The sequence below is a fragment of the Gaeumannomyces tritici genome (genome assembly GCF_000145635.1).
Source record: "Gaeumannomyces tritici R3-111a-1 unplaced genomic scaffold supercont2.1, whole genome shotgun sequence".
Lineage (NCBI taxonomy): Eukaryota > Fungi > Ascomycota > Sordariomycetes > Magnaporthales > Magnaporthaceae > Gaeumannomyces > Gaeumannomyces tritici.
Genome location: NW_008804545.1, coordinates 3,691,362 through 3,719,186, shown reverse-complemented (window position 1 = coordinate 3,719,186; position 27,825 = coordinate 3,691,362). Strand labels below are relative to the sequence as shown.

At 58.4% G+C, this 27,825-nt stretch overlaps 10 protein-coding genes across 10 annotated transcripts; 4 read left to right on the top strand and 6 right to left on the bottom strand.

Annotated features, from left to right (window-relative positions):
* Window positions 1–544: 544 nt before the first annotated feature.
* Window positions 545–2,078, top strand: GGTG_01156 (hypothetical protein). Its single transcript, XM_009218917.1, has one exon. It carries the CDS (start codon window positions 763–765, stop codon window positions 1,930–1,932), a length of 1,170 nt encoding a protein of 389 aa, XP_009217181.1. The 5' UTR covers window positions 545–762; the 3' UTR covers window positions 1,933–2,078.
* Window positions 2,079–2,382: 304 nt separating this feature from the next.
* On the bottom strand, window positions 2,383–4,619 carry GGTG_01155 (hypothetical protein; the record flags this gene model as incomplete). The annotated part of the gene is made up of 7 exons (XM_009218916.1): window positions 2,383–2,583; window positions 2,635–2,774; window positions 2,903–2,996; window positions 3,090–3,239; window positions 3,528–3,632; window positions 4,245–4,270; window positions 4,478–4,619. 7 exons carry the CDS (start codon window positions 4,617–4,619, stop codon window positions 2,383–2,385), a joined length of 858 nt encoding a protein of 285 aa, XP_009217180.1.
* A 2,333-nt stretch (window positions 4,620–6,952) lies between these two features.
* GGTG_01154 (hypothetical protein) lies at window positions 6,953–8,159 on the bottom strand. Its single transcript, XM_009218915.1, has 3 exons — window positions 7,951–8,159; window positions 7,389–7,470; window positions 6,953–7,248 (listed from the first exon to the last, which is right to left on the bottom strand). Exons 1-3 carry the CDS (start codon window positions 8,100–8,102, stop codon window positions 7,189–7,191), a joined length of 294 nt encoding a protein of 97 aa, XP_009217179.1. The 5' UTR covers window positions 8,103–8,159; the 3' UTR covers window positions 6,953–7,188.
* Window positions 7,577–10,587, top strand: GGTG_01153 (arrestin). Its single transcript, XM_009218914.1, has 2 exons — window positions 7,577–9,069; window positions 9,175–10,587. The coding sequence occupies exons 1-2, from the start codon at window positions 8,484–8,486 to the stop codon at window positions 10,182–10,184; spliced, it is 1,596 nt and encodes a 531-aa protein (XP_009217178.1). The 5' UTR covers window positions 7,577–8,483; the 3' UTR covers window positions 10,185–10,587.
* Window positions 10,272–12,653, bottom strand: GGTG_01152 (hypothetical protein). Its single transcript, XM_009218913.1, has one exon. It carries the CDS (start codon window positions 12,480–12,482, stop codon window positions 11,298–11,300), a length of 1,185 nt encoding a protein of 394 aa, XP_009217177.1. The 5' UTR covers window positions 12,483–12,653; the 3' UTR covers window positions 10,272–11,297.
* Window positions 12,654–12,742: 89 nt separating this feature from the next.
* On the top strand, window positions 12,743–17,051 carry GGTG_01151 (DNA repair protein RAD5). Its single transcript, XM_009218912.1, has 3 exons — window positions 12,743–15,124; window positions 15,187–16,317; window positions 16,426–17,051. The coding sequence occupies exons 1-3, from the start codon at window positions 12,894–12,896 to the stop codon at window positions 16,502–16,504; spliced, it is 3,441 nt and encodes a 1,146-aa protein (XP_009217176.1). The 5' UTR covers window positions 12,743–12,893; the 3' UTR covers window positions 16,505–17,051.
* GGTG_01150 (hypothetical protein) lies at window positions 16,567–20,988 on the bottom strand. The gene is made up of 3 exons (XM_009218911.1): window positions 19,045–20,988; window positions 18,841–18,969; window positions 16,567–18,761 (listed from the first exon to the last, which is right to left on the bottom strand). Exons 1-3 carry the CDS (start codon window positions 19,774–19,776, stop codon window positions 17,367–17,369), a joined length of 2,256 nt encoding a protein of 751 aa, XP_009217175.1. The 5' UTR covers window positions 19,777–20,988; the 3' UTR covers window positions 16,567–17,366.
* Window positions 20,989–21,249: 261 nt separating this feature from the next.
* On the bottom strand, window positions 21,250–22,472 carry GGTG_01149 (hypothetical protein; the record flags this gene model as incomplete). The annotated part of the gene is made up of 2 exons (XM_009218910.1): window positions 21,560–22,472; window positions 21,250–21,446 (listed from the first exon to the last, which is right to left on the bottom strand). Exons 1-2 carry the CDS (start codon window positions 21,819–21,821, stop codon window positions 21,250–21,252), a joined length of 459 nt encoding a protein of 152 aa, XP_009217174.1. The 5' UTR covers window positions 21,822–22,472.
* Window positions 21,904–25,125, top strand: GGTG_01148 (hypothetical protein). Its single transcript, XM_009218909.1, has one exon. The coding sequence runs from the start codon at window positions 23,202–23,204 to the stop codon at window positions 24,126–24,128; it is 927 nt and encodes a 308-aa protein (XP_009217173.1). The 5' UTR covers window positions 21,904–23,201; the 3' UTR covers window positions 24,129–25,125.
* On the bottom strand, window positions 25,012–26,881 carry GGTG_01147 (hypothetical protein). The gene is made up of 2 exons (XM_009218908.1): window positions 25,541–26,881; window positions 25,012–25,479 (listed from the first exon to the last, which is right to left on the bottom strand). Exon 1 carries the CDS (start codon window positions 26,063–26,065, stop codon window positions 25,649–25,651), a length of 417 nt encoding a protein of 138 aa, XP_009217172.1. The 5' UTR covers window positions 26,066–26,881; the 3' UTR covers window positions 25,012–25,479; window positions 25,541–25,648.
* Window positions 26,882–27,825: the final 944 nt, after the last annotated feature.

Below are 27,825 nucleotides of genomic sequence, written 5' to 3'. Positions count from 1 at the left end.
TTCCTTTCGTTTTCCGCAGTATAATCTTCGTTCGCAGTGCCATTAGCATATGTCCTTGACCGTGACACCACCTCCGCTCTGCGAGAGGAGGATGCTGTGGGCCACAAGACCCTGGCTCGTTATTAAGAAAGGAAACTGGACTCCATTAATATCCCTGATACGCGCTCTGATTACTTGTGCCCTTAGGATCCCTAACCTAGGATCTTGTGGCAGTGAAGGAGATGTGCTCCATGGAGGTGCAAACCACACACACGCTTGAACCAGGCAGACAAGGCATATATCACCCCTCTCCCTTGACGCCTCCGGGCCATTGTGCTCCCACACCTCACATGACCATTTCGAAAGTGTAGCTTTGGGAAGTGCCAATCTCTGTTTATGTTTGCATATTGATGCGCTGAGGGGAATTTTGGCCTCGGTGGCATTGAGGGGGCCTGGTGAATCATTGTGATTCACTAAACTCCAACTGTTGGCCAGCCTACAGGGGCCCGTCCTAAAGCCCATCCCCGTTTCTCCCCCAATAGAATCTTTGTTGGCAGTGCCACGAGATTGTGTTTCAACCGTAACACCGTCTTCAGTTTTACGCGAAAAGGATAGTGTGGACACACCGTTTCCCTCCTTCTGCAACAACGACGCCGTGAGTTTTACCAGCAATATCACTTGCCGAACTTCCGTCCTGCCTTTCGGAACTGCGCCGTGCGTTGCTTGTTATCCGAACCTCGGCCAGCCTCTCCGCCACCGGCGTCTTGGTCGGTCCACGCGGCCATGAACGATCGCGACGTCGCCCCCGATGCGTCTCTCCTCAGGGCCATCTTCCCTGAGGATTCCCTAGCCCGTATCTCAATTATCCTCCAAAACTGGGACAAGTGCGTCTTCAAAGCCGAGTTCTCAAATGGCCAAGCTCCGTGCGTCGTTCGTTTGGAAACCCAAAAGGAAGGGTCCGCTTCGATGCAGACGGTGGCCGCTATGCAGCGACTTGCCTCGACACAAATCCCCAATCTCATCCCAGACATCCTCGCCACCGGAGCTGCGACCAACGACAAAGGCCGGTCTTTTCAGTTCTGCGTGGTGCAGTATGTGGAAGGACAAACGCTCGAGGAGGTCTGGGAGGAGATGAGCGAGGCAGACCAGCGCCATATTGTCACCTCTCTGGCCGATGCGATCAAAAGGCTGCAGTCGGTACGGCTCAGTGACGACACAGTCCGAGCACGCCTTTGCGGCGTTGGATTGCCGCCCGAGGCGTTGCTAGGTGGCCCTTGGACAGGATTCCTGGCGGACGGGCCGGCATTGCTGGAATTCCTCACTCGGATGCAGCAGAGGGAAGCAAAGCAGCCTCCCTACGAGGTCGAGCCGTGTGCAGATCCGAAGGGAACCAGGCTGCGGTCACGTTTCGAAGACCTGGGCTCGATCACGGTCGAGGACCACGACATGGCGCAATGGTCCGGAGAGTCCGTGCTCTGCCACAACGACCTGACTCCCCGCAACCTCATCGTCCGGCCTTCCTCCAAGACGGGCGAGGAGGGGGGTCCCCGATACCAGCTTGCTGCCATCATCGACTGGGAGGTCGCTGGTTTCTACCCCGCGTCCTATCAGCTGAGCCTGCAGGATACATATCTCAGCAGTGCGAACCGGCACATCTCTCTCTACCTCCTCCTGAAGCAGCATCTGAAGGAGCTCGTCCCCCGCTCTCCGTCGCAGATCGCTCTCCTGCACGCCATGGAGTTTGTGTACGAGTCCCGGCAGAAAAGGATGGCCGAGCGGGGGAACATCCCTGCCCTGATCCGGCAAAAATTTAGAAAGGAACTGCGGCTGGCTCGGGATGAGGATCCGTATACTGGCTGGATCTGTGATACGCGGGAGGGACCAGCCCCTAGGCTGTCTGCCTCGGATATCGAAAAGATAGAGACGGATGTCATTAAGGCGGTAACAGGTTAGCGGCAAACCTGTCTTGGGAACTTGCAAGAAAGGGAACGACGGGACAGGAAAGGGAATAGCGGGAAAGGAAATGGCAGGCAATAAAATAGCACAAATGTGCTGCTCTCTTTCCCAAGCTCGCCATCCTTTTTTTCTCTCTCATTCACGCCCCTGTTGGGGTCGATCCTTCCTCTCCGGGGCTGGAGGAGCCTTCCATTCCCTTATATGCACGGAAAGCGGACGGGATCCCGTATATTCCAGTGGGTATGGTTGTATGTGCTTCTTTTTAAACCTGCCTGAGATTTTATACTTCATCGTAGCGGACGCTCTATATTTGTTTTCCTTAACACGTTGCAGAAGCCCTCCGCCATGCGTTCAGTGCCCGGGCTGCCAGTATCAAAACACGCACGGCCTTGGATGCTATTAAGTCGGACTAGGTATGCCTGTCCCAGCTGCCCGTGTGAATCCGACTTATTTCTCGCCTCGCACCGCAGCCCTCATGCCCTCCAAGGCGGCCAGTGCCTCGTCGGCAGTCGGGTGCCCTTGCTGCTGCTGCTGCTGCTTCGCCAGCTCCTCCCACCTCTGCATCCACCTCTCCCAGCGATCCATCGAGTACCTCTCGTCGTCTTCCCCTCCCAGAATCTTCCATCCCTTGTGGCAAGTCTCGAGAACCTAGGGAGCGCCCCCGAGCGAGAAGAAGTGCGTGATGGCTGAGCGGTAGACGGGGTCCGGATCCGGCTTGTCGAGCACCTTGGGGGTGTGGCAGCCAACCAACGCCAGAGCACCCTGGACGTTTTCGTGCCCGGCCGCGTACAGTCGCGCCGCCCGGGCCGAGACGTTGGCAAACCGGGTCGACGGCTCGGCTAGCTAGCCGCTTGTCCCTCCCACAAAGGCTGTTGGATACACGGAGAATATCAGTTTGCTTTTTTTTTGTGACTTTTTTATGCTTCAGTTGCCTTGGATGCCAATGAGAAGAAGAAGAAAACCTTACCATCGACCAGTTCGATCCTCAGGTGGTCCTCGAGCCCTTCCTTCCAGCTTTCGCCTTCCTCCGGGTCGTCGTCCTCGGGGTCCGGGACCGTTCCCTAGTTGAGGAGGTGAGGGATCAGCTCGACGAGCTTCGGATGGGCGGCCTCCAGGTCCCAGGCGATGTGGTTCAAGAGATACCAGACAGCGACGACCTCGGATGTGACGCGGTCGAGGTCGAGGCCGGGCTCGTAGGACGGGCGAGAAAGGACATGGGCCACTTGGTCGGCACTGGGGTCGGGCCGGGCGCCGACGAGGTAGTGGCGCAGCGCCTCGACTTGGGCCTCTGTCGGTCTGCTATCCTAGGCGTCGTCGTCTCCCTGGTCGTCGCTGTTGCTTGCTTGGCCGCGCTTGCTGATGGCCTTGTCAAAGAAGTTGTTGATCGCGTCCGCCATTTTTGGGTGACGCTGCTGGGGTGATTGATGCTATTTTCCATTCGGCTGGTTTGTGTTCCCTTTTCGGCTTTTTGTTCCCGAGCTTGGTACTGGGAATTGAGGAAACGACGCGGCGCAAGAGAGGGGTATTTGAAGGCGAACCCCATTCGGTAATGGAGGTGACATCTTGGCTCCTTCATGCAGCCAGCCGCTTACTATCCATGTTGCCATCTTTCTGCAGGACCATGCGGCCAGGTCCGTCGCAGCACCAGCCTCGCCGGAGAGCCTGCCATTTCTTGTCCCTTGATCGGCGGACTTAATCTCCTATTGTCAGCCGCAAAATCGACCGATCATGGAGTTGCTCTGCCTCACTTGACAGAGTAGTAATTTTTCTGGCAGTAATCACGCATAAAGACCAAACAACGATGGAGGAGCTTGTATGCTTGCTAGATAGGGGTAATATCGTAACGCCAGGCACCCACGATGGAATACGCTGTTCCAAAGCACGACGCCGTTTATATTCGCTCGCCTTCTAGCCTCGGAAAAGTATTTCACAAAGTTGTTCCAAGCTCAACCTACTAATCCAACAGATCAATCATTACCAGATTCCAACCGTCCACCTTTTACTATTCTCTAAGCCATCATCCCTTTCCTTTTCCCTCCTTCCTTTTCCCATCGACAGCACGAAGTTTTCGGGGCTCGGACAGCTGCTAGCTGTAGCTGCATTCGCTTTGAGAGTCACCACACGCCCCACCGACACACAGACGGAGGCATCACGTTTAAACGCCCGAAATGTAGTCGTGAAAGGAGTCCCCCCCTTTGGATGGACGGTTTCTGTTAAGAACTCTAAAAAAAGGTATGTCCAAACATTGCAAATTTCCTATCCTATTTCCTTTCCTATCTCGTTTTGGCCTCGCTAATAAATTTACTCACACATTTGATAGACGTGAAGGTCTCCGCTAAGATTATCACGGATGCGATCAAAAAGGCAGTTGCGCTGCAGGACGCGGGCAAGAAAAGAGGGGCGAGTGTGGTAAATGGCAAGAGGAACGACGGATACCCAACCGATATCAAGATACCGGAGTCCGTAACCGGGCTGGCGGAAACGGGCTCGACCAACGGCATCTTCCATTATCTGATCAAGGTTAGCAAGAACAAGAGCTTACTCGGCTGGCGAAGGATTCTGGACGGTGTTGTTAGGCCGAGTCCGGGGATGTACGGGCAGCGCGGGCTGAGGCTGCTGGCCGAGAGCTCTTCTCTTGCGCGGATACGGGTATGCACGCCGTTGAGGCGGTTGTAGACCGTCATATAGGCGCCAGAGGCTTGGAATTCCTTTGCGCGATCTGGAACGGTATCAGGTAGGAGAATAACACAGCAAGCTCAAGACTGATTTTATCTGTTCATCAAGCCTCGAGTGCGCAGGGAGAGCATACTACACAGCATCATCACTGGTTAGAGAAACATTTCTCATGGGCAAACTCTTGACCTAGACATGTGCGTTGTAGCTCTCACGCAGACATACATAGCAAAGAGCAGGAGCAGTCACTGGATCTTGCGGGAGGTTGCCCAAAAGAAAGCACTCGAGTAAATGTCACCCAGCCTCCGACACATCCAGGTGGTTGGTTGTTGTGTTTCCACCGGGACTTTTGCGGTTGTTAGGTTTTTCTCGGCCCGCCAATTTGATGGGTCTAGGTCTAGAACGGGATGGTTTTAGCACCCCTAGTTTCCGTTACGTTGTTTCGCCGGCTGCCGGCCCAGAGCCGTCCGGAAACGACACTCGGTGGCTTCCGCTGGAAAACCTTTTCTCCTTTCCCCTTTTTCCAATTCCCGTGGGCGCGTTTGGAGTGGATGCAAATGGAGACGGTGCCTGGCGATCGGGCTAGGAGGGGTTCTCGACCAGGGCGGCGCCGAGTCGAAAAGGGAAGGACTTGGTACTGTGTGGGGCATTTGGGCCTAGAATGGACTCGAAGAGAAAAAATAAACTGCAAGTGTGACGCATTATCCACTAGGAATGACGCCGGCCACAGAGGCAAGGGGAGTTGTGAGAAATCCCGGAGGATGGGACCGAGAAAAACAAGATGCGAAAATTTGCACCTCGCTACAATGGTTCGTGCAGCTTGGCGGTGTCATATCGAGTAAAACGTAGGTAAAACATTGCCAGTAGGTGGTGTGTGGCTGGTGATGGCAGTTGTGAGGGCGGGGTTTGGACTTGGCCATGGATCATTATTATAGTCATAACTATCTTTTCTTCGAACAAACTGCAAAGGGCTCCTGGGAGCAAGCTTGGACAACGCAATGCTGAATCACAACCCATCATGCCAGTTGGGCCAAGCCCGGCCTGCCTGGCTAGCACACACACGGCACAGCTAGCTGCGGCCAGATCTGGCGTGCTTGGCGATCACAGGTGACACACACTGCCAACGACTCGGATGGCGCGACCAGTTGCTAACAGTTGCTCTTTGTTGCTTGCACCTATTGGCCCGGGCTTTTTGCGCACGCTCGCTCGTGGGCGAGTCGGTTGGCTGCGGGTGCATGGGTTTGTTGCCATTACATAACGTCAACTACCCTGAGCGCCAGCTCAGCCTCTTGGTGCGAGCTCTGCAAACAAGCTTCTTCCGGGTGGGCAGTCAGACCACTTTTGATCTCCATCCGATCCATCTACCGGCTGGTGTTCTGACCTCGGGAACCAGAACTTAATATCGCGCCATTTTAGTCCAATGGGTACCTAAATAGTGCAACACACATTATGCGAATCGCAGGTACTTGTGCACCATTTCCCGAATATCAACGAACACGTCGCAGACCCGACCCTCAGAGATCTAACCGTCCAGCTCACGGCTTGCAGGATGTGGCTTGCATAGACAGGTCTAAATGCGGGGAAGGTACCTATAGCGCGAGGCTAATTAAAGCGTAACTCTAACGGCTGAACATGCCGGACACGGCTCGTGCAGCATCTTCCCCGAGAGTTTGTCGGCTTGATACATACAGCGGCTGAGTGAGGCGGGGCTGGAAACCTGATGAGCAAAGCACTTTTGAACAGTAAGGCATGAAGACATGACATCTGCACTGAGAGTATTCGAAGGAGGGGGGCATTTCCCAACCCAACAGCATCATGCTGGAGCAATCTGGATAGGCAAGCCCGGTAGGTACCCAGGTACCCAGGTACCCAACCCGAGTGAAGCACGACGGACTACCGAAATACCCCCAAGGGGGTGCCTGACAAAGGCCATGGACGCCTCGGTTGATGTGTGCATGCAGACCGCTCATCGCATTGCTGATGGCCCCATTCCATTCCGTGCTCATTTGCCCATCTGCTCACCAGGCGCAGCTCCGGAAGACACCCAAAGCAGATGGAGGAACCCGGGCAGCCAGCCAGCATTGACGGCTCGGACAGGCTTACACTGGCATCCATTGAGTGCCAGGTACGAGGGTGGAGAGCGTGCATGGAGGCCAACCAACGGTACACGCCCGCCCGGCAGAGAGGCTTCCATGCCCGACCAGCTTAGAATCCACAGTGCCCACCCAGTCCCAGATGGTGGAGCCGTGAAAACTTCAATTCGGTTCAATCCCAGTTGCGTTCCAGGCCCGGACCAGCTGACCCACAGCCGCCCTCGTGACGCAATTGAAAATCACGAACGATGGCAGCCGCCGCCTGGCGCGATTCTTGCGCTCCTCCTGACTTGGGCAACCCGCGTTATGGTCCGATCTGCCCTTTCGATTCTCCGCGCGCACACGCTCTCCTCCGCAAAACTTGTATTTGATGGCGGTGCAGCCTGTACGGCAGGTGCTGCTGGGTGTTGCGCTGGGATGGCTGAGGGAGGGAGTAGCAGGAATTGCCTCTTTTGGTTGCTTTTCATTCGATTGATGCTTCATTTTTCTAACGGCCAACGCCGACCGCCGGGATGCTCCCAGCCAGCGCTGAAAAGGGCCAGACCGACTGCGTTTTGGAGGAGCTGGCGGCGTCAGTGCTGCCGGGAGGACCCAGAATTTTTTAATTTTTTTTCCGTCTCCAGCCTGGGCGTCTTCAATTTGCTCGTCATCCCCGCACCGCACACACCCCTGGGCCCTGAAACTCACCAACGCAGGGCGCAGCCTCACCCAGTGAACCAGCACCGAGCCCACCCCATGCCCAGCCGCAAACGGCCGGGCGTGCGTGCCGCTGAACACACAATTCTTTTAGCGGGCCACGGTGCTGGATGATGTGCGTCCCCCCCAAGTCATCAAGTAATTGTTTGTCATAGAAAACGACGGTGGGAGGAACCGCATGGACCACGAGGAGGCAAAGAAAATTGTAAATCTGGAGAGCTCTACATATATGGAAGTGGCGTCGCTCCGTCGCCTCGGATAGGAATGCGCTTGAGTCCTTGACACCAGGTTCCTGAACCATTGTAAACCAGAGATTCTCTTACTTACAGAGACGCAAGCGAGCAGTCCCTTGGACAGCCACCACTACACACACAAAACGCCTCAAAGCCATAGTTCGTTCGAGTCGCCGACTTACACCAGATCGACTCACAAGTTTGGCACGCAGCCTAACAACTCCAGCCGAGCACCACAGAGTTCGACCTTGGATCACTCAGCTGTCAAGCCGTGTCAAGGTCTATCACTCCACCAAGCCGAAAGCCGACGCTCCACCGACGCCGGCTCGAACTCTTTCTCGCCCGCGAATAAAACAGGCGCCATCGCAAGCTTCTCGAAACCAGCTTGCGCGGTGCCCAAAAGCTCCCAGTCGAGCACCACCATCAACGCCCCGACTGCTTCTCGCCAGGCCGCCCAGCCGGAGAAGCGCATTCCAGGAAACCAGGGCACAGCGCTCCGTGCTACGGCTGTGCTCCCTTTGTTCCCCACACACCACCTCCCAAACAGGGCTGGCAGGGAATTGTGCTGCAGTACATCATCAGTGGCGCTACTCGCACCACATCACAAGACCAGCCGAAACTTTCTGGCAGCACCCCAGTTCAAACCCCGACCCCGCGCACGGCTTCATAGCCTGACACCCACAAGCGCTGCGCCGCTACACCCCCGGCCTGCTCTGCCTCGATCCCGAGATCACGTCGCATCGGCTGCCACGCCCTGGATCAAGGCGGGCACCCACACAAAGTGGTGAGACACCACGAGGGAGGTAGTCGGAACGACGCCGCAACGACGGAGCAGAACAGCCAACAACAGAAAATGCCACACAGAGTAGCAAATTTCCTACGAGCCTCGACAAGCACGCTCGAGAGCCAGATCTTCAAGAAGAGCTCGGACAAAAACGGCACAACACAGCCGAGGAGGCAGAAGTCGCCCAGCAGCAGGCCGTCGAGGAGCTCAGAGCGCGTGTTTTCGTATGAGTCCTCGACAACAGAGGACGGCGCGGACGAGTCGCACGCATCCGCCGCCAAGATGACGCCCGACAGGCACGACTCGCCCGCCGAGACCCACCACCACCACAGGCTGTCCTTCCCCGGATTCGGTCACCTCGGCAGGGGCAGCAAGGAAGCGCCGTCGAGCCATGGCGCCTCACTGGATCTCGTGGTTGAGTCTCCGCCCATCGTCTTCCACGGCGACGTGGAGACCAGCACGGGCGCCCTGGTCTCGGGCCAGCTGCTGCTGCAGGTCAAGGAGGACGGCCTGCCCCTGGAATCCTTCAACGCCACGCTCAGCATCCATGTCACCCAGAAGAAGCCCTTCACCCCGCATTGCCACGACTGCACCCACCAGTACACGGAGCTGCAGTCATGGTACTTCCTCAAGGCCCCATTGGCCATGACCAAGGGTGAGTTTTCTCCTGACACCACTTGGATCTGCTTTCTCCGGAGGTCAGGTGTCTCGTTGGATCTCGGGTGGACCCCGCTGCTAACACGCCTTCGCCCCACCCTAGGGATGCACCAGTTCCCCTTTTCGGTCCTGCTCGGCGGCCACCTCCCTGCCACGCTCGACAACCCGCTGATGAGCATATCCTACGAGTTCAAGGCCGAGGTCGTCCCCAAGGCGGGCCACGGCCCCTCCATGAAGCTGGACAAGGTGTTCGAGGTCAAGCGCTCGCTGCCCACGCACGAGACCCCGCACCACTCCCTGCGCGTCTTCCCGCCGACAAACATCAAGGCCAGCGTGCACTTCCCCCAGGTCATCCACCCGACGGGCGCCAACACCCTGGCGCTGCGCCTGGACGGCATCGCCCGCCCCAACGAGAAGAACGGCACCGTCGAGTTCTGGAAACTCAAGAAGCTCACGTGGCGCATAGAGGAGAAGGCCAAGACGGTCGCGCCCGCGTGCGAGAAGCACGCGCCCAGGGAGTTCGACGCGGCGGCGGCGGCGGCGGGCGGCCCGCAGCCGAAAAAGGGCTTCCAGAGGAACGACATGCGCGTCATCGGCGAGAAGACGCTGTTCAGCGGCTGGAAGAGCAACTACGACTCGACCGAGGACGCCTCGGTCGACCTGGAGCTCGAGTACGGCGTCGGCAAGAACTTTGGCCTCGGCCCCGAGGGCGGCCCCAAGGACAAGCACCGGCACGCGTGCGACGGCAGGAGCGCCGACGGCTCCGAGGTGACGCACCAGCTCATGGTCGAGATGGTGGTGTCGCAGGAGTGGGCCCCCGCCGGCCGCCCCTCGCTGGTGACCCAGACGGGCGTCGGCCGCATCCTGCGCATGCACTTTGCTACCCTCGTCACCGAGCGCGGCGGCCTCGGCATCTCGTGGGACAACGAGGCGCCCCCCGTCTACCAGGACGTCCCGCCCAGCCCGCCCGCCTACGCCGGCGGCCTCGTCGGCCACGGCACCCTCGAGGAGTTTGAGTTCCCCATGCTCACCGAGGCAGACGCCCCGCCGAGGTGGTCGCCGAGCCCTGTCGCGAGCCCCGTCCTGGACGGGCCCAGGCCCGAGTTTCCATGACGGCCTGCCGCTCCTCTTGGAGAGTTATGACGAAAATGACGACCGTTGACGAAAACAAAACAACCACCCCTTTAATCCTAAAAGCTACTTGTCACATTTATTTCATAGTCTATTTGGCGTATCGAACGGCACGTACCCCGGCCAGGATATCTGGGGGACGGGAGTTGCACATCATTTATGAGAATTATTTTATATCGCCATATACCCCCTCTCTACTTTGATCTTTTTTTTTTTCTCTAACAGTGATGATTCCGCAAGACGTCGGTGGTAGTATGGGCCACGGGGGCGGCCGAGGGAACAGTACAGGCATGGCAAAGCTTGCCGAGAGTGGGCGCTTCGGGAAGGAACCGTGGGAGAGCCAAAATGGTTCACATCTAAATCTTTGAAATAATGCCACTCTGATGAAATGTCCCATTCTCTGCCAGCCCATTTGCAAATGTGCTCCTTTCGTATCCGCCTTGTGCTTCTCGCATGTCCTGGGGCGCCGAGACCAACAAGCGTTCTTGGCGCTGGGATGTCTTTCATGGAAATGACCAAAGTCACAGCTTCAGACGATCATGCTTGTCCTCCGAGCCCGACCTTTTTTCGGCTGAGCGAATCCGGCCTGCTTTCATCCAAACTGATCGCATTAAACCCCGCATCCGCTTGCAGGCATGCACTGTGTTCAATAAGCTTCCAGGCCCTGATCTTGGCGCCTGGTGCCTTTGGGGAAAGTCTTGGACATCGAATTGGCTGGAGGGTGGAGGGACGGCAAAAGAGCATGGGACAGCCAGAGCACTGACCGAGAACAAAGAGCCCGGTCCAGACGGAGCAGGGTTCTGTGGGTATACGTGAGGCACTATTTTACCATCAAATGCTGGAATAATTCGACCGGACGATCCAGTGCGTGTAACGGGGACAGGAAAACACCAGTAACTAAACCAACACCAATCCAGGACATCGGAGGAATTTGGGAGAAGGTACCAATTGAGCCAGGGATTACTCCTAGACATGGCCCGGTATCCCTGCTAAGTACCTTCATCCTATTTTATTTGCACGGTCCGTTCGAATTATTCCAGCATTTGATGGCACAAAAATACCGTCCAGAGACGGAGAGCCAAGCATGGCAAAGCCTCATATTTGCTGCTTCTGTAGCGCCCTCCAGATGCTCCAAGGCAGCTTCCAGCTCGGCCCAACCTTGAACGGGTCAAAGTTTTGCTTCTCCAGGCGCTGCAGGAAGTCGGCCGCCGGCACCGCCTCCAGCAGCGCGCCGAAGCCCCGCCGGAGATCCGCCGCGACCTGCTCGTCGGCGGCGGCGGCGGCGGCGGTGACGCCCCCCGGCTGCTGGGGGCGCGACCCCTCCCGGCTCTCGTAGACGTGCTCGGCCTCACCCTCGTGCTCGTAGTCGTGGCCGGCGTCCCTGCCGGCCCGCAGGTTCTTGAGCATCTCGCGGGCCGTGATGAGGTGATCGTTTGCGCGCGTCGCCACCTCAAAGACGGCGTCCTGCAGACCCGGCGCCTGCGGGCCCTTGCGGAACACGTCCTCCTCGCGCACGCCCGCGCGCGCCATGACGTCCAGCGGCAGCAGCAGCGCCTGCTGCTGACCGCTGCTGCTGCTGCTGCCGCCTCCCATGGGGGTCTGGACGGGCGCGCGGGGCGCGGCGAGGATGGGGATGCCGCGCAGGACGGCGACGATGCCGCAGGCCTTGCCGATGTGGCTGGCCAGGTGGTCGAGGTGCAGGGAGCGCAGCGGGGCGGCGGCCAGGACGGCGTACGTTAGCGTCGCGTACGTGTGCTCGGCATACTCCTCGAGCGCGGCCAGCGAGGCGAAGGGCCGGTTGTCCATGTGCAGCTCGCGCGTGCTGATCAGGCGCTGGACCCAGAACTTCATGGACGACGTCGACGGGGCCACCACCCCGCCGCCGCCGGTGGTGGTCCCGCGGGACGACAGGTCCGACAGGGCGCGGTGCAGCAGGATGCAGATGGGCTCGCGCGGCGGGCGGCCGGCAAAGGTGGCGTTGACGCTGTCGCGCCAAAACTGGGTGCGCATGCGGCCGAGCAGCGGCGTCGACACCGTCTCGGGCAGGCGCGCGAGCTCGAGGTTGAGCGCCCGCAGGGCGTCGTACGCGTCCCGGGACGGCGGCGGCACGAACCGCCGGATCAGGTGGGAGTCGTAGTCGCCGGCGCGGAGCTGGGCCTGGCAGTAGGCGCGCGCCTTGTCCACATCCGCGTCGGTGGCCATGCCCCGGCGCCGAGGGGCAGAGCCCGGGCCGGCATTGCGCGGGCGCGCGGCGGCTCTGGCTGCGCGCGTGCGGAGCATTGTGCGCTGCAGATCTGGCAGGGGGGAAGGAAGGTACTCAAGGAATGTGCTGTTCCATTTTCAATACATGATCCAGGTTCCCGAATAAATCAAAGCGGGCAGCTGTCCAATTGCTCCCGCCAGTTGAAAGATTCCGTCGTCTTTTTTTTCTCTCCATCTCCAATTTTTGACAACCATGACGAAATCCCTAGGTCGGAATAGCGCTGGGTGGGGTGCATATCCACTAATTGCCGCCACCACTTAAACGCGATCAGCTGACAGCGCTGCCTGCACGCGTCGCTAGTGGTCGTCGCGCCAGGAACTGGAGGTGTCAAATCTATCAATTCAGGACTGTCCATCTGGCCCGCCCGCTCTTCCCAGTGTGTCGCTGTCGACTGCCCTCGAACAGCTCTTCCTCTATCAACGCTGAGAATGGAGACCTCAGATTTCGGCGAGCCTCCAGCCAAGAAGCGCCGATTCTTGAGCGGCTCGGACGACGACAATGGCAATAGCATAGCCCCGAACCCGGTCCCCCACGTTAAGCCTGTCTCCTTGGACGAAACCTCTGGCGGGGACCCCTTAGAAGAGCCACAAGACAATGTCAAACCCCTGGATGATGTCAAGCCCGAGCCTCCCACAGCTCCCGAGGAACCCAGCGGTTTTGACCGCCAGACCTTCGAAGCCTTTGTGGGTAGCGAGGTCAAGCCCGAGATCCTCGCGGTCATTCAGCAACAATGCGGCACCGATCTCGAACGAGCCGTCAACATGTTCTTCGACGGCACATGGAAAAACTTCAAGCTCAAGCCGAAAGGCCCCTCGCTCCCCATCCAGTCGGCCGCCAGCAGGAAACCGAATCCCGCCCCTCCGCCTCAACCAGCCATCGTGGCACCGAGGAGGACGTTCCACGCGCGATATGTCGGGGCCTTTGGGGTCGAAGGCTGGGCTACGAGAAGCGGCACCGATCTCTTGAAGCATGGGGACGTCGTCAAGATTGAGAGACAGAAGATCCAGCCCCCCAAGCCTCCGACTAAAGGTCGGGGCGGCAGGCTCGGTGCGCCCCCCGCGGTCGGGCTCCGGGTCAGCGCCGCCAAGCGGGTGGATGTGATCGTCCGCTTCACCGACAAGAATGGCACTGAGATCGGGCGCCTGGCCAAGGACACAGCCAACTGGGTGTCGACGCTGATAGACCAGCGCATATGCAAGTTCGAGGGCACCTGCGTGTACTCCCCTGAGCGGCTGCGGACCAACGACACCGTTTTCATCCAGCTCCGGTGCTCCCTCCTACAGGAGGCCTTCGAGAAGAGGACTCTCATGGTGTCTGACAACCGCATCACGGGCATGTTTGAAGAACAGGAGTCACAGGAGGAGCGCAACCTTCGCCTCCGACAAGTCGCTCTTGTCCGTCTTTTCCAGGAGATCAACCTGATGCCCAGCAAGTCCCACGCCACGGCGGCCAAGGACTCGCGCGAGGGCTTGCTCGAAGCGGCAGAGATGGCTGAACAGAGACAGAAGCAGGCCCAGCAGACTCCAAACAGCGACAACCAAGAATCTGCAGCATCGTCGGATGCTGAGGATGGCAAGGAGCTGGAGCAGGATCAGCTCGATGCGCTGTACAAGAAGGCCCAGTCTTTCGATTTTAACACGCCCGAAGCTGAGCCTGCGGATACTTTCGCCATGGAGCTTCGCCCTTACCAAAAGCAGTCTCTACATTGGATGCTTTCCAAGGAGAGAGACGAAGGCAGCTCGGAAAGGGAGCTTTCTATGCATCCTCTGTGGGAAGAGTATCAGTGGCCAACGAAAGACTTTGACGACCGCGACGTTCCACAAACGGCTGGCCAGCCCAACTTTTACATCAACCCGTACTCTGGCGAGCTGTCATTAGAGTTCCCGGCACAGGAACAGCATTGCCTGGGCGGTATTCTTGCCGACGAAATGGGCCTCGGCAAGACCATCCAGATGCTGAGCTTGATACACACGCATAGGTCCAAGATGGCCCTGGAGGCGCGCAGGGCACCTGGAGATGTTGTGAGCATCAACAGTCTCCAACGCATGCCGTCAGCTGGCTTCAGGATTGTCCCTGCACCCTGCACCACGCTCGTGATCGCACCCATGTCGCTGCTGTCACAGTGGCAGAGCGAGACAGAAAAGGCGTCCAAAGAAGGGACCATGAAGTCGATGCTTTACTACGGCAGCGAAAAGAACATCGATCTCCAGGCCTTGTGCTGCAACCCCGCAACTGCCCCCGACGTCCTAATTACCAGCTACGGCGTTGTTCTCTCCGAGTTCAGCCAGCTCGCGGCGAGGAACTCGAACCGAGACGGCCACCATGGCTTATTCTCGGTCCATTTCTTCCGCGTCATCCTGGACGAGGCCCATAACATCAAAAATCGCCAGTCAAAGACGGCCAAGGCCTGCTATGACCTCTCCACCGACCATAGGTGGGTGCTGACCGGAACGCCAATCGTTAACCGGCTAGAGGACCTGTTCAGTCTCGTACGCTTCCTGCGTGTTGAGCCATGGAGCAATTTCTCCTTCTGGAGGACTTTCATCACGGTGCCTTTCGAGTCCAAGAACTTTATGCGCGCTCTTGACGTTGTGCAAACCGTTTTGGAGCCTCTGGTGATGAGGCGGACTAAGGAGATGCGGACCCCATCTGGTGAACTGTAAGTCTCCTTGCCCGGTTGGCTTCTTGGGGCCCGTGATGATTCAACTAACACACCTTTAGCCTGGTGCCCCTTCCGCCCAAGACGATCGAAATTGTCAACGTCGAGCTTTCCGAGCAGGAGCGCGCGGTCTACGACCACATCATCCAGCGAGCAAGAAACGCATTCCAGGAGAACGTCGAGGCCGGCACCGTCATGAAGGCGTACACGAGCATCTTCCTCCAGATCCTGCGGCTCCGGCAGTCGTGCTGCCACCCGATCCTGGTCAGGAACCAGGACGTCGTGGCGGACGAGGACGTGGCCGGGGCCGCGGCGGACGCGGCGGCGGGCCTGGCCGATGACATGGACCTGCACTCGCTGATCGAGCGCTTCACGGCCAGCACGGACGACCCGGCCGACGCAAACGCCTTTGGAGCCCACGTCATGGAGCAGATCCGCGACGAGGCCGTCAGCGAGTGCCCCATCTGCGCCGAGGAGCCCATGATCGAGCAGACGGTCACGGGCTGCTGGCACTCGGCCTGCAAGAAGTGCACCCTCGACTACATCAAGCACCAGACGGACCGCCACCTGGTCCCGCGCTGCGTCCACTGCCGCGAGCCCATCAATGCGCGCGACCTATTCGAGGTCGTCCGGTACGACGCATGCGAGGACGATAATGGCGACGACATGCCAAATGCATTCCGACCACAAAAGCAGCAGCCGTCGGCCGGGCCACCGCGCATCAGTCTGCAGCGGCTCGGCGTCAACAGCTCGTCGACCAAGGTGGTGACGCTGATCCGGCACTTGCGCGAGCTGCGGCGCGAGCACCCACGCATGAAGTCTGTCGTCTTCAGCCAGTTCACGTCCTTTCTCTCGCTCCTCGAGCCGGCGCTGGCGCGCGCGCGCGTGAGGTTCCTTCGCCTCGACGGCACCATGGCGCAGCGGGCGCGCGCGGCCGTGCTCGATGAGTTCCGCGCCTCGGACCGCTTCACGGTCCTGCTGCTCAGCCTGCGCGCGGGCGGCGTCGGCCTCAACCTCGTCGACGCCAAGCGCGTCTACATGATGGACCCCTGGTGGAGCTTCGCCGTCGAGGCCCAGGCCATCGACCGCGTCCACCGCATGGGCCAGGACCAGGAGGTCAAGGTCTACCGCCTCATCGTGTCGGGGAGCGTCGAGGAGAGGATGCTGCGGGTCCAGGACCGCAAGAAGTTTATGTGAGTTGTTTTTGGTTTTTGTTTTTGTTGTTTGTTGGGCTTTCTTTTCGTTAGACGCTACCACCACGTACATCTCTGCTAACTCTTTTGCTATTCTGCGCTTCCCAGTGCCACGTCGCTAGGCATGATGAGCGACGAAGAAAAGAAGCTGGCAAGGATTGAGGACATCAAGGATCTCCTGAGCTGACCCGAACCCAAGCCTGGCGACACGATAATCACGAATTATGACGGAGGGCCGGGTATAGAGAGGGTGAAACGAATTCATTTGCATATAGAAGACGGAAGAAAACTCTTTTTATATGGCGCCTTTACTCCTAACTGGGCTCAACGAAGAGGAACGTGCACATTGCGAGCGTACAACAAGCTTTGCAGTAACGGCTTGCCTTTTTCAACATACTATCGCAATATACAAGCTCACCACAGAAACGGCCAAAAGTATGCACCAGGCAGAGACTGCCTACCCAGGAGGTGTTGGAGCGAATGATTGCACCTGTACTTGGCGTTTATGAGAACTGGCGTATTTTAGCCGTAAGAACGGGATTTCCATCCTTCACACATCAAAACGAGAAAGCAAAATGAGTGTGGTGGCGAGGGCAAAGAAAACATGCTTCAAACGAGAGACCAGACACTGACTGGGATGTGAACCGCCAGAGAAAAGGTGCTTGAAACAAGCGCACCGCCGTCGACGAGGTCCAAGCCTAATAAAGAAAAATAAGGAGAAAAGCCAAGGAGCCACACGGACAAAACCAAATCGCAGTGAAAACCCAGAATTGCCCGCTGAGAAAATCAAAGTAAAACACGGCTATCCAATTATTGCGTCCCGAGACCCGATTTTGCTATCACGCTTTGCACACCCAGTCGTCGACACCCATGTCAGAACAAATCCGTACCAACCAAATCCGTTGCCATCCGCTGACCCAGCATCAGATTGAAGACAAAGTGAAAAAGATAGAGAAGAAGAAATGATAGGGCATATAGAAAGCAAGTCGGTAATCAAGATAGAGTAAATGGCGGCCGGGCTTGCGCGCCAATCTGCCGTAGGCCGTACTTTAGCGGTACCTCCTCAGCAGGACGTGGTCGGCGTTCTCAAAGTTTGTGCGGGAGAAGGCCTTGCGGACGACATTGGCCACTTCAGGTAGACCGTCGACGGGACGGACATCGTGGCCACAATGGCCAAGTCCGATGGACGCAAGGGTGGTGAGCACCTGAGGTCGGCTGGCGGGCAAACAATCTGTAAGCCAGCTGAGAATGCGCAGCTGGCTGATGAAGCGAACATCGCCCGGCAGCAGCATGGGCGGGTTCGTCTTGACAGAGTTGAGCGGGGTCTGGGGCTCCGCCGCCGCCGCGCGTTGAGGAAATCCCCCCTTGCCGCCGACGAAGGTGGCCGAGGATGGAGGAGTAGGTAGGGTCGGCTCCGACGTCTGAACAACGCCGTCGATGAAGACAGAGTCGTGGCGGTGTCTCTCTGGCTGCTGCTGCCGACCATTGTGGGGCGATGGGGCTTCCAGCGGCGGGGATCGGGGAAAATGCTGCTGAGGTGGAGACGATGGGAGCAGGGGCAACGACCTGACATATAGAGGTTGATCCGGGCCCATCTCCTGGTCTTCCCTGCGGGGCGGGCTATCGTGCCCAATATCCCTCTCGGGCGATGGTGAGGGTGATACGGGGATGAGGGTCACGGGGTTCGCGTCCGAGGACGAGACCCTAACAGGGGCGATAGCGATGCGGGCTGCGGTGACGTTCCACGACATGTCTGGGTTCTGAACACTCACGTGCATGACGTCGGCGTCGGATTCCGGGACCGTGTCGCACATGTCGGCAAGTTTGGAGGTGCAGCAGGTGCAAGTAGTAGAGAAGGCCGAGTTGTAAAAGTCGATGTTGGTGTGCGATAGAGCAGCGCCGGCAAGGTACTTTGTCAAGCGGGCAGTCCAGATCAGCACCGTCGTGTACAGTGTCACCTCCTGCATGAGCGTAAAGGTAGCCTGGTCTCGCCGAAGGAAGGCCGGTGGTGGGATGCTGGAGCCGTTGAGGACCGAATGGTCGTACAAGTCGGGACCCACGAAGCCCATTACGCCCGGGCGGTACTGGTCATCGTCGGTCAGGTTGAAGGCCCAGGCTAGCGCCTTGGCAGCCAGGTCCGGGTGGGCAGCTTCCCATTGGATGCGCCAGTTTGCGAGCTTCTCCTTGAGCACTTCGACGCGTCGTTGCAGGGACGGGACGACGTCAGGGTCCTCGGCGCGCTCAGTCGGGAAGCCAGCGTTGTACCACATTATGCGATTGCCCATGAGATTGAGAACCCCCGAGATCACGGTGGGTATTTCGGTCATCAGGTCGAGCAGCTTGCTGGTCCAGGTTTTGAGATGTGGCGCTTTGGCCCAAGGGACCGTCTTCCACTCCTCATTGGCCAAGAAGGACGGTGTCCGACGGACAATGCTGTTTGAGATCTGGAAGAAAAAGCCCAAGGTTAGAGATCAAGCAACTAAAGTTAGTACGACTGGGACGCAAGGCACATGGACGACGAACCATGGTCAAGCGGCACGAGTCGAACACGGGTAAAAGCGAAGGCGACTGGAAGTACTCGGGTCCGCAGTATTCTAGTATACGAGACAAGCCGCGGTGATGGGTGAAACGCAAATCGTTCTCGACCGAGATCTAGAGAAGCGGGTTTCCGACGTTAATCAGCTTGGTAGGGAGGAGAGGAGACAAAGGGCAGGAAAGCAGACATACCAAGTACGAGCCCATAATGGCAATTGGTTTAATCAGGGAGGCGAGCTCGTCCTTGCTCTGGGTGGACAGCTTGGCGCGCAGCTTACTGAGCGTGCTGCCGTACAGACGGGCGCCCTGCGACTGGAGGCTCTGGATGTGACGGTCCTTGCCCAGCAGACCGTAGGCGAGGGCGCGCAGGCTGTCGTGGGCCATGTTGCCGTCAGAGAGAGCGTTGCGGATGCCCGAGTCTTGCAGCATTATGCTGTGCATGTTGATCCAACCATACGAATCGAAGAAGTAGGAAAAGGCAATGTCATCAACAAAGCCGGTCAGGGACAGCTCGGGCGGCGGGGAAGAGCTGGCGGTGCGGGAGCTGCGGGTGCGACTGTCGGAGCTGCTGGTAACGGAGGACTGGCTCTGGGGCCGCTGCCGCTGGGCCTGCTCGGCGGCGGCTTGCCTTGCGCGGACCAGCTGTTTCTGTTGCTGCTGGCGCTTGGCCTTGGCCGACGACATGGGTGTCTCATCGGGGCCGGTGGCAGGGAAGGAGGAGACGGTCTGGATCTTGGCCAGGCGGGCGGTGCCGGGCTTCGCGCCGGCGACGACCGAGTGGCTCTGGATGCGGAGGACCGTCTCGTAGCCCTTGCATTCGTATCCGGCCTTGATACAGCGCTCGCAGGTCGGACGGGCGCGGTCGCATTTGACGCGGCGCATGCGGCATGTGTGGCAGTTGCCACTCGTCGGGGCACGTCCCATGGCGGCGGTCGGTTGTTGCGAGTGCTTCACTCGGGAGCCAAGGCGGAGGGAGGCTAAGGGCACTCTAAAATGGGAGCTAGCCCAAGTGATCGCGGACCGAGGCAAGAGAGCAGCAGCCTAGGCAGAGAAGGTTGCGGCGGAGAGGCTGTAGACAAGACAAATCCGTCCAGCGGCGTCGATGTTGATGTCGGTGTTGGCAGCCGGTTTCGATCGTGATTTGGACCAAGATTGACCCCAAGGGCTGGATTGAAAGACGCGGTCCCTGCAGGTGGCAGTGCTCAGGTGGGACGGTTTCCCGTTCTTTCTTTGCGGTTCAGCTGGCTTGTTTGGCCCTCTCGACTTGCACAGGCGAGTGCAGTTGGTTCGGACGAGGCGGGCGACGCCAGACCCCAGGTGTTTTATTCCAGACGGGCCAGATCCGCGGCCGAGGGGTCCGAAACTGGGCGCAGGCAAGGGCAGGCAAGGGTGCGTCAGTTGGGGGAGGGGATGGGGTCTTGCTGACATGGTGTGTAGCAGATGCGCCCGCACTCTTCTTTGCCGCAGAGCTGCTCAGCCTGCTTGTTGGCTGAATGCATTTCTCGGCCGCGGGCAGGCCTCGCTCACATGCATGTCACAGCATGGATTGGTGGCGCGCAGCAGTGGGAGGGCTGGCATCGATCCGATCGGGAAGGATGAGGGCGGGCGGCGAGAAGCACCACCCGTGCGGCCAAGACTCTAGACCAAGACTGGGGACCAAGACTGGGGACCAAGACCGGAGACCAAGCCTGGAGAGAGGGGACCTTCTGGTCAAGCGGGGTCGTTCCTGCCTCAACGTCGAGTCCCTTGCCAACACGGCAGCCTGGCAGCCTCGATCAGAGGGGAAGAATCTGGAGGCGAGCCTGGTCTCTTCTCCAACAGCAAGCTGCCCGGTTTGGTCCAGACCAGGGAAGCCAACAAACAAAGGACAAAAACCCACCCAGTAACAAGGGGGTAACAGGGGGTTTGAAACTGGAGATCGCAAGGGTTTTGGTATGTTACGAGACTTCGGGAATTTTTCGTCCTTTAAAGCTTTTCTCGATTTCTTTCTTTCTTTTCTTCTTTCACCAACTTCAATAATGGCAGTGACTTTATGCCATTACGTGACCCCCTTTTTCATTACCCTTGTGATCTCCAGTTTTAACCCCCCTGTTACTGGGTGGGTTTTTATCCTTTCTTTCCCTCGCTGATGGTACATACTATCAGTGCGAGTGCGGGGCTCGGGTGCTCGGCCTGTCTGCATGCTGCACACGCTTGCTTTTTGGGGAGTCGATGTTGGCCGTTTGCTGCTCCACTTGGCGGCGTTTTGCCCCTTGCTAGCCGTATTTTGGCCGTGCTCATTTTGCAGCTGGACCTGCGCTAAGATACCTTTTTTTTTCTGTTGAATTTCACTTCAAACCCCGACTGACTGGATGGCCGTTCTGGTGAGCAGCCATGAGAATAGTGGGCTTCTAGCGACTAAATGGTGCTACCAGGTACCTGGACCACACCCTGCACGAAGAGACGAAACCAAGCACGATACACTCGCACCTGACGCCGACCCAAACGGGCCCATCCGGGAAAGCCCTGGCCGGTATCCGCCGCACGGCCGCTCATGTCGCTATCTTTGGCACGTGCAGCTGTCGCGCATTTCTGCACTCTTGACAGCGCGTCGTCTAGGAAGTGTTAGAGTGTCAGCGCTCCCAGTGCTAGTACTCGCCTCATCCTTTCGCCATGATGGGTCCCCTTGGAGCCCTCCCTCCGTCATCTCTGTCCCCTCCTTACATACAGCCTATGCAGGCCTTTCCATCCAGCTCTGCGAGTGGATGGCACCCCTGCAAATTATCATGTCTGTGCCACGCCTGTTGCAAAGTGCCAAGGCGCGCCATCATGCCCTCCCCGAAATCGTACAGGCACGGTCCACGGTCCACTGTCCACCTTGGCCGACTGGTGGCCAGCAAGCATTGATCAACCGCCATCCTCCTGATTTGCCTCTCTTTTGATCGGCGCCCCTCTGAAATCACCATCGCTAGCAGCAACCCGTGCAGCATCTCGGTTGGTATGGCACGGCAGCATAAGCTGCATCATGACAACACGGGACGATCCACGACTTGCGCGTCTCTCCAGCGAGAGGTCTGGCTGACATTACCTCATGGTCGCTGTCGTTGGTTCCTGGCCTTGCCGACGACGTCACATCACTTCTAGTCATTATGGCTAGCAGGTCAACTACGCTTTCCCGTCAGTCGCCCAGCCGGAAAGGCCCGGGAGGGCCGCGGCAGTCTGGACTACCTGGGCAGTTGCCCAGTGGCACAGTGTTATCTGCCTCCATGCCGGCAGTTCGGACACACACGCCAACGGCTGTCTGCATGTGTACGGAGCCAGTCAAGGCCTTATCCTAATTGTCGCCGTCCGAGCCTCGTTCTTTGCTTCTATCCTCGCCTGTGTCTCCCAGGCCTTGGGTCGAGACCGCGTTCCAAAAGAGGCGTCAGATCGGGATCAGCACCCTTCTTCAATCCCCCGATCCTCTTTGGGGACGACGGTGGCGCCATGTTGAGATTATCAGGTCTAGAATGCCCTGCCCAGAGCGGTGTGACGCCCCTCGATTTCTCTTGTGGTCGGTGAGCGGACGGAAACTTGCCTGCAAAGCCCAACATATTTGGGCCATATGTGGCTTGGCCTTTGACACGTGCGTCCCGGATGCGTGTTTTCTGGCAGATCCCGACCTTGCTGGAGACACCGCCAGTGGGACAACCGTGCGCAACTAACGCCTCACCCGAAAGGTAATTGGATTGGTGGTACGGACCAAGCAGCACGGGATCGGGGAACATTCAATTTTTTTTTTTGGCTTTTTCTCTTTGACTGTTCTCTCCAATCCCAAACGCAATCCCGGCAGAGGGAGATCGGCATTATGCCAAGCAAACAGATGCGTGGTGGGGACCTTGACTCACCTCCAGAGTTGTGTACTTACGATACTGAAAGTCGACTGTGACAGACGCCAAGATTTGCCCAACCGCAAAAGATGCCGAACATGAGGTCCCTAGAGCGCCTATCACATCTTGCCGGGACGCCGTCGGTGCTTTACACCAGCAAGCTTCCCTCAGCCGACGTGTTACCCAACTTCCGGCTAGAGAGTCGCCCCTTTGCGCTCCCATCGTGTCATCTCTCTTGCCCGACTGACCATGCGGAATCTATCACCAATCGCAGCGCCGGGTTCTCTGTCGTCGGGCCCGACGTCACTCAGTCCCCTAGGTGGAGCGGGTGACCTCTGCGCGAAGCAAACGAGGGATATAAAGTCAGCTTCGTCAGCCTTGAAAATCTTGTCCGATTCCCCTTGATACTCGACTGAGCCAGACAAACGACCTGGACACAATTCACAAAGCCACCCATATCAAAAAGATTCAACAAGAGTCGTACGAGTTACACACTACACCATGTCAGACACAGGACGTCACCGGCGTTCGCCAACACCTTACCCAAGCCGCGGCCACAGCAGGCACTCGCATCGGCAGTCAAATGCTTCGCGGCTTTTGAGCAGGCTCATGGACAATGCTCTGCACCGATGTGGCCTAGGCCGTCTAGAGCCGGTGCGCAAAGACGATGAGAAGGCAGAGACCCGGCGATCAAGCACGGGCTCGACGCAACCCCTTCGAGAGAAACCGTCCCACGACGCTACGACAACAGGACGCGGAAGCTCAGCCGCCGGCTCACAAGGCCGCGTCGCTGAGGGTCGATTCCGCCGACTGATCAGTAGAATGGTTTCCCGCATCACGGGCCTCACCTGTGCCATTTTAGATCTCGGCCTCAGGAAGCCATCCCTGTCCCGTCGTCATCATCGCGGCCGACGCCGTGGAACGTGGAGAGGCTTCAACTTCGGCCGAGGCTCGAGGAAGCTCGGGATGAGATCCGTGTCCCCCCGCAAAAAGGACCGATATCCCCGCGCCGACAGCGAGGACTGGAACCCTCCGCAACCCCGCAAACGAAGCGCCCAACCAGACGATGCCAGCGACAGGATACGGGGCCGCTCACACGACTCAGCCCCGGTCCACTGTCGACTACAAGAAGACCAACGAGAGAAGCTCCGGGCCGGGTTGGAGGAGCTCCAGGTGGCCATGCGGTCAGAAAGCGGCCCCCACCGTCCCAGCGACCCCCCGACGGCTGCGGCTAGGGCCAAGTTTGCAGAGCATGTTGACCGACTAGTGGACGTGGCCTCGGGCGCCGAGGATCTGAGGCTATCAGCCCGACACGACACGGCAAGCGACGACGGAAGTGGACGACAAAGAGGGAGGCAATGGGGACGCAGCGGATCGATCAGGTGGGACGACCGGACCACCATCTCGTCGTCTAGCGAGCGCAGGTAACCGAAGCGCGCATCCCGCCGAGCTCTCTCAAGGAGAGAACAAGACGAGACGGTCCCCTTGGTGGGAAGAAGCCCAATTGCGACCACGGGCTGAGACGGGGTCGACGAATCCCGTTACGAAGATGGCGCCGTTTGCCCGCCGCCGGAGAAGCGGCTACGTCATTGGGCCTGAAGCGTGGGCAGAGGGACACCCGAAAGTGGCTCGATCGTCTCCTGATTGTCGCTCGGGCCGGGACCGGGGAGAAGTCCTTTTCTGGGTGGGAAGGGATTGACGCCTTTAGTCCCTGGACCAACCGATGTCATGTGGTCCAGCGCCGGCGGGATAAGAAAAAAAGGCAGGGCGAACCTCATGGCTGCGACGGATGCCACGTTTCCCAGAGCGGGGCAAGATTGCGCAAGAGGTGGATGGACGAGGGGAGAGGAGAGGAGGGAAGGAGATATTCGATGTGGCTGCTGCCATTGCCGTGTCTCACGGCTTCGGATTGCACGGCGTGCTGCTGGGACGGCATGTAAGATGGCGAGATTGACTGCATCTCCAAGGCCTGTTTGTGTTTGGGCGGGATTGATTGATTGATTGATTTCCTGGGGGACTTGTAGGTGTTTTGTGTTTTGGGCTGCGAGGATTTGGTTGTCGAATGGGGCACACGGGCACATCCCTGTTTCCCCGCCGCGCGGCCGCGAGACGCAAAAGACGTGCGACCAACAATGCGCGCCAATCCCGAGCATCGGGCTCCAGGTGGTGCCCAACGGGTTGGTTGTGGATAGTACTGGGCTTGGGTCTCGGGAGCCAAGAAAATTGGATGGGCACATCCGGCCACTTTTGTCCCTGCTTTCGCTTTCAGCTGCCGATATGGATTCGGTGTTGGCATCGCAGGGTCAAGGACAGTAGGTATGGCAGAAAATGTGATTAAAATCTCGTATGTCAATTGCATGGGGATAGGTAGATTCATGGTGTAGAGCCCAACCAACACAAACTGATACTAATACATTAAAACGCCACGGACTACGAGGCTGCGACGTAACCAAGAAACCAACAAACGAATATGAGAAGAGAGCAAACAAGGAACTGTGACTACATGGTTCAAATCTGCTCCAAAAAAAACCCTGCTCAACTCTTTTTTAGTACAATACCCAACTTCGGTGCGCCAAAAACTCCCGCTCGAGAATCGCCCGATGATGTCGAGGTATTATTTCGAGCCAGATAAGGAAACCGCAACTACAACTGGGAAGGAAATCGCGTTGATAAAGGGATGGGGCGTAGTCTCTCTGACATGCTGCCGAGATAGGACAGTGGTCGCTTTGCTTGTAATGTCTCCTGTTAATTGTAATGCCTTTGCGTGCTGTCGGTCCGCCTGTGTCGTGGTCAGTCTAAAGGTCATTATATCAAGGGGGCTCAAGGGCTCGGATACTTACTTCATCCGAGATGGGCAACCCTGGGCCCTGATGAGGCCCGACCAACTCCAACATTCAGCAAGCAAAGAGCGCCGGTGTGGACTAGACCGCGTCCGCCCATCTTTCTGGTCATGCCGGCGGTGGATCCGCAGGGGCGGCGGCGGCGTCGGTGGAGCTGCCCGTGGACTTGCGGTGGCGGTGGCGGCGGTGGTGGTACTTCCTGCGGCGGTTGAGGGGGCGGAAGTAGTACAGAAACCAGAAGACGAGGATGATGAAGGCCACCAGCAGGATGCCGACCACGATGCCGACCGTGGCGTTGACGCTGAGCTGGCCGGGGTCCTGCCGCCGCCGCAGCCCACGCGGCGGCGGCTGTGATATTGCTGAGGATGGCAAAAAGGAGGAGGAAGGAGACGAAGAAGCAGCAAAAGAGGCCCAGAGGGTGTTTGCAATGGAGGAAACGGCACCCCGGAGCCACGCTGGCGTCTCAATGGCGACGGATACGGGCTCCTCCGCACCCCGGCCGCTCGATGGGTACGGTATATACATTGCCCCGTCCCAGAGGCCTCGGCGGAGCTAGGTGTAGGCTGGTGGATTCCGTGGCGGCGGCAGCGGGTGGGAGAGGCGTGCTCTGGGAGCCCGAGGGGTCTCGCGCCGAGGTCAGCTAAGGGTGTGGGTGCTACAAGAGGCTTGCTCGATCCAGCCGGTCCCGCGTGAGGGCGTATCAGTCAATGGGGAGCGGCCATTGTCCGAGGAGTGGCGAATATTTATGGGGGGGACGGGGGGTCTGAGGCGCTATGTATGGGAGGCGGCCTGCTTGGTTGTGGGTTTTTTCTTCTTCCCCAATGCGCACTGCACGGAAAAGAAGACCGGTAGAGAAGAATGAGAGAAAAAGGAGGCTAACGAGAAGATTGGCAAGGGAGAGACGGGAGCAGGCAGGATGAGGTTGTGAGAGGAAGCAGCAGGTAGGGCAACATGCTGCATGCAGAAGAAGGGCAAGGCGGCGACGGGCAGCGAGAGGGATACATATCAATTATCCATCAAGAAGGAAGGTCGGGTCCACACACTGCGTTGGCTTTTTTTTTTCTATCGCTGCCACCCACCCCCTTTTTTTCTCCGGCTGCGCATATTTTCTGCCCAACGGCGGCGGCGGCAAGCGAGCGACAGAAACGGGGAGACCTGTCAGACAAAGACTAGCACCGAGGAGGGCCGAGATGTCTGGCCAATGCCGCGGGTGTGGTGGCCACGCGAGACGGCGGAGGGGGTGCAAGCCCCAGCACCAACCGTCTCCCAGCAGCCCGCCCACCACCACCACCACCATCCATCCATCCCCTGAGTGTGGATTGAGTAAAAACCGGACGGACTGCCTACGCCCGACCGGCTGCAGGTGGGATTGGAGGGGTGATTTCGAAGATAGGGAGCATTGCGCAACGCCGGCGTGCTTCTTGCAGTAGACGTGTGCTATGTACAGAGCGAGAGGCACAGAGGCAGACGAGAACGAAAAAGAATCGAGGCGGATGGGCAGATTTACACCAGACACTCCCCCCATCCGATGCCCCGGGCGGAAGAAAAGACGGAGGAAAAAAAAAAAAAACGTTCTGGTCCGCCCTGGATTTGCGCACGGCTGGTGATTGGGCGGGCGAGGTCAGGCCCGAGAGGCTTCACGATTGGGGAGGGGAAGTCTGCGTGGGGGGGCGGGGATTGGGGCGAGCAGACGTGATGATTCGCCGTGGGCTTGCAGCAAGCGGGCTGGGGACGCCGTTTGTGAATGGCCTGTGCTTGTGCTGCCTGCTTTGCTGCTGCACTCCTGCAGCTCCAAATGCTGCCGCTAGGCTTTGACTGAATGCGAGTCCGCATCTACTTCTAACCGGCTTATTGGCTCAATCCGTCTTCGGCCGGCCGGCTGCGCATCCCGCAGCGTCCAATGAGCAGGCGGGTGTAATTTTTTGCCTTTTTCGAATTATTGCGCTCCCCTTTTCCTCCTCTTCTCCCCTCCCCTCTCTCATTCTCTCTGCAGGTTCTGCTGTGGTCTGCATCTGCAGTTCCCTCGCCCGCCTACTGCCTATATCTTGGCTGGCAAGGGCAGGGCTAGCGCTCAGCTGACCAACGCCGTCCCCCGCAGCCGAGGCCGGGGTCGGTTTGCCGCTAGACTGGACTAGCTCTGGCTTTATAGGGCAGGTAGCCTATCAGACGGTTGGGCTTCCCGCTGTCCTCAGGCATCGCGGCCAAAGAGCCCCAGCTCCATCCCACCACGCAGGCGAAGTCACAAGTTAACCGCCGTGTATACGTGGTTTCTTGACCCGGCGGGC